Consider the following 11322-nt stretch of genomic DNA (forward strand, 5'->3'; position numbering starts at 1 on the left):
AATTTAAGGGAGAATTTGTCCTTAAGTGGCGAAGTTGATCATGTTGGATTCGTGAAATAATCCTCTATCAAATAGCATATGAATTTGACACTTTTGAATTCATATGTTATTTTTCATCTAATTTCTTTTGAACATAAAACTTGGGCTGAATAAAAAATCAATAACATAAAATATACACATCGAAAAAATTTCAAAAAAATACTACTATCTTCGTTTACGAGTCCTCTTCAAAACAATACTTTTTTTTTTCAATTTATTTAAAGAGTTGAAAAAAAATCTCAAGTGAACATATGTGTCTCCAAAATGCAATTGAAATATTACTTTGCCAACTATGAAAAATAATAAAAATATAATTTTGCATAAAAAAATAAAATTTTAATATGAAAAAATTAGTTCTTTTGTCATGCTGATATATATATTTTTTTAAAATTACACATTTTAGACTAAGTTATGCTACATGAACACATATATTGCATTTAATGGAAAATTGAGAGATTATAGGACACTAATTTTTTCTGCAAAAAATACCATTAGGACAACAATATAATTCTCCACATATTTTCAAGGACATATATTGCATTTAATGGAAAATTGAGAGATTATAGGACACTAAATAAAAAAAAAAACCATTAGGACAACAATATAATTATCCACATATTTTCTTTTTAATCATAATCAAATTTCATAATGCTTATATCAATTTTGAGAGTTGCAATTCAATAAAAAAAATGAAAAAGTTGAAATTTCATTGCCACATTTGGCCCAAAAGTGTAATCCATCTTCATACATTCACTCATTAAAAATGCCACTACCTGCAAAACTAACATAATTAACAATAACAAAACTAACCACCTATTTTAAAATTTAAGCTTTTGCTCGAATTCATTTAAAGCTTTATCTTCTGAATACAACACATAAAGATTTTTTAACTAACCAGCTAATCAACAAAGCTAACCCTAACAAAAAAATTTCAAGTCATACACACCTCATGGACATGGATTAAGATTACCAAAACCTACCTAACTAACATAACTAACAATAACAAAAACAACGATAAATGTTTACTCCGATCATCCATTTATTCAAGAACTCCTACGAGTAACTACACTCAGTCAGAGCATGATGGTTAGCGCATGAAATGATCTTTATTAATTATATAGACCAAGAACCCTAAAATCTAGATATATTACTACAAGATACCAAATTTGTAACAAAGAAATTGAACAAGTAAGATGGGACATAGTAGAATCAAATATTGATGAATATGTAGGCCCTTCAGCTTCCCCCATTCTTCCCATCCTAAGATACTTCATAGGAGTAGGAGTAGGAAAAAACAAAGAAGATTTGAAACCTTGTACATGACCATACTCCATCCCATTTGATACCAAATCCAAATTATTTGCCCTGTTCTCCCTGCCATCGGATAACAAATTAAAATTGTCTGCTTTAGTTTCCATCCCATCTGAAGCCAAATTGAAATCAAGGTCTGCAACATGATTGTGCATACCATGTGATACACATTAAAAATGTCAGATCCATTATGCTTTCCATCAGATATCACGTTGATATGGAACTTCATTGCATTTCAACAATCATCTACTCTTTCACTATTGAAGTAGCCTTGACCACAGCAACTACATCAATCCCTCCATTGTACAATTTATTAGGGTTAGTTCACACTTTTCCAGTTCCTATTGGCTCTTGAGCTGTAACACGTTTTGTTGTGCACAGGCATAGGCAAACCCTGATGAAATGTAGATAATGTTTAAACTTTACAAATGTAAATATGCAAAGTGCATTACAGGTTGAAAGATGCCCAAACAATTTTACAGGTTGAAACAACTACCCAACATCTTTAATGTAAATGAAATCAAAACAAGTTTTTGTAATTTAACATATGATCCTATATCTATATTGCATATATATTTATAAACCCTAGTACTTACAAAGATTATCTCCAACTTGAAAGATTTTGCTAGAAGCCCAACATTGAAAATCTGAGTAAGATGGATTCCATCCTCTATCATGTCTAACAACGTGTTGCATCGCTGACCACATGCTCATATTCATCACAGTTACTACAAATGAGACCACGAAAGATCACCAGATATTTTCTGCTAGATTCCATCTTCACTTCTTTCATGGAGAGTGGTGTGGCCGAAGTTTCTTTCAAGTGAGTATCTCTGCTATTTCTATCTTATATTAATAAATTTTGATTAGGAATGCTAAATATTATATTAATATGCACATTAAAAAAAGCTTGAAATCACTATTATAAGTGACAGTTTAATAAATAAATAAATATATAACTTTAAAGAATCTAAAGCATTTACCTGAACTAATAATCATCTAACAAATAGATAATTATAGAGCTTTAACTACTCAACTAATACATCTAAATTGACAATTTCATTTTATAAGTCTTCTTATTTCTCCATGAACTATATAATCCATATTCTCGAGAAATGGACAAGTATCATATCATAATATTCTCATAACAAATGAGATTCCACTGTGTCATCGTATTCCCATAACAAGAGATTCCAATGTCTCAATGACCTTAAAAACTATGAAATGCATCCCAACCTCAAATACTACCTTTAGTATTGGGATTATGTAGATTTGGGAATATTTCAAATTTTTTTTATGGTTATGATACAAATAGAAATTTTTCATAAATGTCAATTTCGTTACATGATTATGGTCATTGCAAATTCAAAATGTTTTAGAAATTTTAGGCATATGAAAATGTCATCTATTTAACTCGGCTCATGTTTATCAAAATTCTAAAAATATCTAAATCCAATTAATTTTAAATTAACTTGAAATTAAGTTCATCAAAATTTTAAAAATATTTGAAATCATAATTTTATGAAACTGAAATTTATAGAGTTTTCAATTCTATCATATCTATCAAATTTTGGAAAAATTCTTTAAATCTAAGTATATCAAATTTTGGAAAATTTCTTTAAATCTAGGTATATGACAAATATTAAACACCTTATTCACTTTCTTTTCATGTTATCCACTAAATATCACTTTATTTTTATCCCAAAAAAACATATAAAAACAATAATTAATCATGGTGTCCAATAAATATCATTTTATTTTTATCAAAAACAACATACAAAAACAATAAACTAATTATTAATCCTCAACATATAAAAACAATACACTAATTATTAATACTCAAGTTATAAAAACAATAAATTAATTATTAGCTTAATACATGATACTTAATAACTATTATTAATAAAATAAAATATATAGCCTATTCTATTCTCCTCAAAAACTGAGTGATGAATACCAACGCCATTAGACCACATGGTTGGACGATATACCGGTCCTCAAAAGTCGTCACATTGTTGGGTTTTCACTCGATTTTTTCCAAGTTGTAGAAGGGCAGCTGGTTCAACACCCCGACGCTGTTTTCTAGATTTGGCTACAGTGGCCTCCAGCTCGCTGATGGGTTTTCGAGTTGTTTTGCACCCATTCTTACAATTTTTTTTAAGAAAAGAAAAATGCGGAGAGCGTGAATTGGGATATATAAATACATAAATTAGGTTAGAGGAATTACTTGTTAAATAACTTCATCAAATTCACTTTCAGTTTAACAATAAAATATCTTCATCAAATCCACTACAGTTAAACAGTGGACTGTCATTTTTGGCATAGTTTCAGCCGGATTTACAGCTAAATTTACCTTGGGAACGGGCGGTTTGAATACTGTTTATCCCACGCTATCAACTCTTTCTCGTTAACATCGCATTTTGGTGTCTAAAGCAAGTTCATTTTTTACAAATTCTTCACATATTCAATATACACTTTTTGTAAACACTTTCAATTATGCAAACAAACAATTATTTTTTAGTTTTATATGATATTGATTACCATTTATTCGGATCAACTTCGATATATTACACTTCGAAAAAAATAAAGAAATATTAATTTTGTTGTTTAATATTTCGGAAAAGTTTTAATGATTTGTTTAATTTCATAGAATTAACAAATTATAAAGATCAATGATCTGGATTGAATCATTATATTGCTTATCATTTATCTTAATATTTTTAGAGTAGAAAAAGTTAAGGAATTAGTTCACGTGATTATTTTTATTGGCGGGACCTATATTAATAAAACATGGTTTGAAACCTTCCAAGAGTGTTTTGAGACATCAAACAAGCACATTTTCATGCTATTCTACACACAAAGACCTTCCTAACTACGTAATCAATCAAAGTCTATATGCGAAGGTTATGCCACTTAGAAGTTGACCTTTTTGTTTTCACCACCCTAATTCGAGAGGATGTCACGTCAGCCCCACATATTCATGGAAAATGGGCTAGCTACATGATTATGATGTAGAGTCTCTAGAAGAGTTTATATTATAACTTTGATTAAGTGTTGAGGTAGTCAAACCTAACCACTAGTAGGCTATTGAGCTGTGTTATAACTGGGCCATTAAGAGGAAAATGGGTCTCATTCTTTCTAGTGCATTTGTTCCATAGATGAACAAAAATAACCAAGGGGGACTTGATGTAGAGCACATAGAGCGGATTTGTGCATTGTAGCAACTCACATGACACATACTATACTTCTTTGTACTTGTATCCATATCTCCATTTAGAGAAAAAGAGTGGAGTGACCTCACCTTCCATGTGAGTTTTTCTCCCAATAGGGTTTCCCATAACATATATTGTGTCAAATGTGTGTGTGAAACTTAATTTCGTTATTTTCTATTTTTTGCATAAGTTTAAATTCACATGCAAGCACTATTAACAGTAAATATACAAATATACAAATCTAATAAAATTGTAATAGTATAGAATTTCATATTTGAAATATAATTTTATCAGATCTGTTGCGACGAACTGTCCAGTGGAATATCTACGACAGTTTACAGATCAATTAATAATATTATATTTTTTTAAATAACATTTTTAAAAAATATTATATATAAAATATTGAGAAAAATAAAAACATCATTTTTAAATGACATAAAATTTATATATTATAATTTAAAGTTTAGAGTGTATGTACTAGTATTAATATGTAGGTTGGTGTTCATAAATATTTGCAATAGTTGATATCTAGTAGGTTGGTGGGTATTCATGGGGATTGTGTCTCTAGTAGGTTATCACCTACAAATATTTGTAGCTGTGGAGATTGATGAATTTAATAGATTGGTGTCTACAAATATCTATAAGAGTAGCTTGGTTCCTACTAGGGATTGAACAAGAGGGGATTGTTGTCCCCAGTAGGTTGGTGCCTATAGATATTTGTAATAGTATGTCAATTGTTGTCTCCACTAGGTTGGGGCCTATAAATATTTGTAATAATATGTTGGTTCCTACAACGAATTATAACGAGAAGTTTTGTTTTCTCTCAAAAAGGTTTCCACATAAATCTTGTGTTCCATGTTTTGCCACTGATAGATCTCATATGTGATTGTTTTCTTAGGGTTCACGAATGTTTATATAAGTAAAAATTATCTTATATTGATTCACTTATACTGAATAAACCTCCCCGCTCCCCCCAAAGTATAAGTGTGTGCTTAAGAGGCACAAATGACTTATTTAATAAATGAGGCATCAATTTAGCACTTCACCATTCTCACATTTTGACATCTTGGTACTTTTTGGATGGAAAAATTGGACGAATATGTTTACAAAGCGCATTTTAGGAGTATGTATTATTTCGGTGATTTGAAATCCAAAAACATCCAAGGCTATTTTGGTGAATCAAACAACACATTTTTGGGTAAATTTTTTTCAAGTATAACTCTAGATCCCATATGCTATTATACACATTAAAAGCTTTTCAATAGTGAAAAAATCACCTTAATTGGAATTCATATGTGGAAGTTATGTTTCCCATGAGTTTACCTATCTCGTTGACCACCTTCGTACTAAGTGTATATCATGTCAACGACCATTACTCACACATGTGTGGATAGTCATGTGTGAACTTTCAAGAAGATTCTATAGGATCCAAAAACCTAATATTAATTGAGGGTTGAGGTGATCCAAGAGGATTCCACACATAATAGAAAATCCTAATCAATGTGGTGGCAACCAAGTAATGCAAGACATGGTTTCACCCATGGGCCTTCCAATAGTCAATCTGAATGAATCTATAAGGAGATTGGGGTATGATCAAGAGAAAGGAGCATATTATTGGAAAAGTGTCATAGATCTTCTAAAACTTCTCCATAAAGTCCATCTCCAAGTGATAGAAGTGTTTGAACGTTGGCTAGACGAACTTATCGGAGAATATATCAACTTGATAGGGTGCATGACAAATTTTGAGGCAATAATATGCAAAATAAAAATCATATACAAGTCACAGGTGTTGAAACACACTACATAGATCTTGAATTTTTTGGTCATGACAAAAGACAAGTTGAGAAAGAAATTAAAATGGGGAAGTTGAGTGGAGTGCCAATGGAACTAATTTCCCTTCCCATAAAATTATCTAAGAATATTTGAAGGAGCCCTCTAGGCACTCATTGACAGCAGACAGAGGAGTCATTTAGGTTCTATTTAATTTGAAAAATAATATAAGGAGAGAAGCTCCTTCATTTGGAGAAGGAAAAATAATATGAGTTCACTGATGTATGAAGAAGCCTATTTTATCTTACTAGAGGACATTGGAGACAATTTTTGAAGACTAAAGGTCATTGGTAATGCAAAGAAGTGAAATAATGTACTTTTCAATCTTTTGAATGGATTAGTTTGTCAATTCAAGTGGATTCGAAGAGATAGCTTATATGGGTGAACTCCACAAACAATTTTTTAAGTATTGTTTGTATTATTTCAATTTTGGTTCTTAAATTTTAATATTTAAATGGTGATTTTCAATTAATTGAGCCAACTTTCCTTGAAATTGTGAGATATTGGGAAGTCTATTGATAGAAATTGAATTAGTGATTTAAAGAAAATCATTAGTACTAATTTTGGATCATGATGCATGAAAAAACTCTAGCCCTTTATTAGATTTCTATTAGACTATGTTGAATATTGAGCCATTGAGAAGAGGAGTTCCATTCAATTTTTGTATTATTATTGTTTCATAGTTGAGAAAAACATCTAGGATTGGTATATTGAAGCATAACAAAGGGTTAGCAGATTCAATAGTACCCATTTAGGACATAGTGTCCATGGAAACCCCATAACAAGTGCCCCTTTATTTGTATTTGCATTTTATAGCTAAGAGAAAGTAAATAGAGCATAGGCTTAACCTTCTATCTAGGTTTTCTCTTATACTGGGTAAGATAGGCCACATTTGTATCATTTGTGTGGATGATGAGTTCATTTGCTTGTTCTTCTCAATTTGATTTTAATCGATTTTCATTTTCTGAGAATTAAGCCAGTAATAATAAATATGATATATAAGGTAATAAACTATATAGTGAAATATTTAGAATATTGCAAGTTTGTTGTGACAAACTATTCCTTGACAATATATAGATCACTTAGAATTTGTAATTTATGATGTATACTTTTTTGAAACACTTAATATAAAAACAATAATTTCAAAATATTTTCAAATTTATAGAATGTTAGTTCTTGAAAATGTATTTACTATTTTTCCTTTTTTAATCCCATTATAGAAAAATTGTAATTTGAATTTGAAATAAAAGAACTTTGAAAAAAATACAGAAACCCTAAATGAGAATGACCAAATACTAATATCTTTCTACATATTTCATATATAATACATTTAAGTGATATCCTTACAAAAATAAAAACTTAATTAGTAAATACTTAGTGATATCCTTAATTCCATTAGTGTTAATATTAATTAAAAAACTTTATAATATATTTATTTTTAGAAAAAATATACTATAACCCTAAAACTTATTATATAAAGTTAACACTCAGTTACTTAAACTAATTCTCAAAATATTTTGAATTTTTTTTGCTCAATTACAAAGGCATTTATATTTGAGAAAAGTAATATATATATATATATATATATATATATATATATATAAATCAAGTCTATGTTTAAGAGTGTGAAAAGTATTATATATATATATATATATATATATATAAATCAAGTCTATGTTTAAGAGTGTATTTATGGTATGGAAACAAATTTTCGTATGTGATTTGTATTTTGTTGTCTTAAATATGTTATCAAAATGATTCTGAATGATTATCTTTTACGACTTCCAATAAATCTAATTTCCTTCGAGACACATAGTATGCATTTCTCACCTTGATACACAACATTTAGCCATTAGACTTTTGTTAAAGAATAATTACCAAGGGATAACATATGTCCTATGATAACCAAAGGGGTTAGCAAATGAGACTATGATAACCAAGCTTCTAAACATCATAAATGTCCTCTTCTCTACATAAGCCATGTGTAAATTTCCTACAAGTACTTGAATTATATTGGATACTTATATTGATTCTACATAAGCTATGTGCAAATTTCAAGCTTCTAAACATCATAAATGTCCTCTTCTCTACATGAGCCATGTGCAAATTTCCTACAAGTACTTGAATTATATTTATATTGTTTCTATGTGCAAAGTGCTTACAAGTACTTAAATTATATTGAATTATATTTATATTGATTCTATGTGCAAAGTGCGTACAAGTACTTAAATTATATTGGATTCATGCCATTTGTAAGCATATTTAGTTATAGATTATTTTTAAGATTAAAATTATCTAAAGTTTATTTTGATATAGTTTGATTACAAATTATTTCTCATACATTTAATTTTTTAAAATATCCATATACTTTTCCTTATCAAGTAAAGCCAACAAAGCAAAGAATGATGTTAATGTAGTGAGTAGCATTTAGTAAAGAATGATGTTAATGTAGTGAGTAGCATTTAGTATTGCATATTCAAATGTAGAGGTTAGCACTGTATCTTCATTAATGAAGAACATTCTCTCATATATATGTATAATTTGGTTTATTAAATTTATGTCAAGCATGTATAATAAAAATAAGTTTTCACAAAATGAGTAAGTCATTAATTTAATGGTAATAATTTGCTTTTAAATCAGTAATTTTAATAAAATAAGTAGGTAATATCAATTTAATGATAATAATTTATTTTTTAATAGGTATTATTATAATTATAATTATTCACTTAAACAATTATATAAATTAAATAACTAATAAATGTCTATAAACATTAAATAAGCAATTAGTTCATAATACATCTCAATTTGTTAACATTTAAAAAACATAAAATTAATTAAATTATAATTTTATTTTAACTTCTTATATATATATATATATATATGGAATATGGAGAATTATGCTTATTTTTACCATTTTTACGGTGGAGATGATTAATTTGTAAATAAGCTTCTTTAGAATACCATGAATCAATACCATAACATATCAATATCACATGCCCAAAAACACATAACTTATTAAATTATTTCACATGATACTATTTTGAAAATAAATCTCAAGAATTAAATCCCTACCATTAACTAGATAATTATTAATAATTAAATAAAAAATCTGAAAAACCTATTTCAAAATACACATCTATCCACTTTTAAAAACTTATCATTAAAATTCCTATGCCTTCACACCATGAGTCCGTTACGATTCGTTGACTCACTCTGAGGTACCTTTTATTTCCATGGCCATGGTTCCAACAAAAATCAATTTTCATAAACCATTCATAGATTACGAAATAACAAGTCTTTAAATGCGACTGATTCCACCAAAAATCATTTTTCGTTAAACATTGATGAATCACTAAATAACAAATCTTTAAACTTACGGTTCAATTTCATATTTTATAAACTTTTTCTTGAACAACAAAATTTTATATTTAGCAAACAATTTACTTCTTAAGCAATGATTTTTCAGCAGAATCGTAGTGAAAAGTAGCTCACAACAATAATTATTAATACTAATGTTTACCCCAAGGACCCTAAAAGCTAGATATGCTTAGATCATAGCATACAATATTGCTACAAGGCACCAGATTTGTACCCAAGAAACTGAATCAGCAAGGTGGGACAGAGTAACATCAGATGCTGATGAATATGCAGGCCCTTCGGCTGCCTCCATTCTTCCCATCCTCGGATGCTTCACAGGAGAGGGAAAAGGCAATGAAGATTCGAAACCATGTACATGACTATGCTCCATCCCATCTGATAACAAATAAAAATGGTCTGCTCCAGTTTCCATCCCATCTGAAGCCAAATTCAAATCATGGTCTGCAACATAATTGTCCATACCATGTGATATGGCATTAAAATTGTCAGATCCATTCTTCTTTCCATCAGATATGACGTTGATATGGAACTTCATCCCATTTTTACAATCCTCCATTCTTCCACTACTAAAGTACCTGCTACCATCCTTGACCAGAGCAACTGCATCAAGCCCTCCATTGTACAATTGAGTAGGGTTACTGAGATCACACTTTTCCAGTTCCTCTTGGCTCTTGAGCTCTAACACATTCTGTTGTGCAGAGGCATAGGCAAACCCTGATGAAATGTGTATAATGTTTACAATGTAAATATGTGGAGTACAATACAGGTTGAAACATGTCCAAACATTTTTACAGGTTGAAACAGCTTCTAAATATCTTTAATATAAATGAAACCAAAAAGAGTTTTTTAACATATCTCTACTGCATATATATTTATAAACCCTAGTACTTACATAGATTATCTCCAACCTGAAAGATTTTGCTAGAAGCCCAGCCTTGAAAATCTGAGTAAGATGGATCCCATCCTCTATCGTCTCCAACAACGTGCTGCACTGCTGAACATGTGTTCATATTCATCACAGTTGCTGCGATTGAGGCCATGAAGATCACCAGATATTTTCTGCGAGACTCCATCTTGATTTCTTCCATGGAGACTGTTGTGGCTGGAGTTTCTCTCAATTGCGTCTTTTCTGTTTCTTTTTATGTCAATAATCAACCCTGATTAAGAATGCTAAGCATTAAAAAAAAACACCCTGGAATCACTGTTAAAACTGACAATTTTATAAAACAATAAAAGATCCTAAAATCACAATTAAAAATGACATTGTTATAAACTTCAACTGACCTAATAATCACCGATTGAATGAATAAATAAATGTAAAACTTTGAAGAAACTAAAAGCTTTAGTTGACATAATAATAATATAATAAATGGAACTTTAACTACTCTGCTGGAAAAACAGCTAAATTAATAATAATCTAATAAATGGAACTTTCACTACTCTGCTGAAAAGACAGCTAAATTGTCACTCTCTTATAAAATGAACATTATCCTTATTTCTATGTTAACAAACTATATAATCCATATTCCTCGGAATTGACAAATATTATATG

At 29.3% G+C, this 11322-nt stretch overlaps 1 protein-coding gene across 1 annotated transcript; it reads right to left on the reverse strand.

Moving 5' to 3' along the window:
* Positions 1-9839: 9839 nt before the first annotated feature.
* Positions 9840-10933, reverse strand: LOC149246703 (early nodulin-like protein 2). Its single transcript, XM_089455738.1, has 2 exons — positions 10663-10933; positions 9840-10484 (listed from the first exon to the last, which is right to left on the reverse strand). The coding sequence occupies exons 1-2, from the start codon at positions 10856-10858 to the stop codon at positions 9940-9942; spliced, it is 741 nt and encodes a 246-aa protein (XP_089311864.1). The 5' UTR covers positions 10859-10933; the 3' UTR covers positions 9840-9939.
* Between the last annotated feature and the right edge of the window lie 389 nt (positions 10934-11322).

The sequence above is a fragment of the Pinus tabuliformis genome, chromosome 7, assembly GCF_031772625.1.
Source record: "Pinus tabuliformis cultivar Carrire ecotype Pingquan chromosome 7, CPIR1, whole genome shotgun sequence".
Taxonomy (NCBI): domain Eukaryota; kingdom Viridiplantae; phylum Streptophyta; class Pinopsida; order Pinales; family Pinaceae; genus Pinus; species Pinus tabuliformis.

What these genes read in the sequence shown, in the direction of transcription:
- LOC149246703 (XM_089455738.1), bottom strand. Translation starts at nt 10,858, where the DNA reads ATGGAAGAAATCAAGATGGAGTCTCGCAGAAAATATCTGGTGATCTTC. An exon ending in TCAGGTTGGAGATAATCTAT is followed by an intron (nt 10,485 to 10,662) that starts GTAAGTACTAGG and finishes ACATTTCATCAG; the next exon opens with GGTTTGCCTATGCCTCTGCA.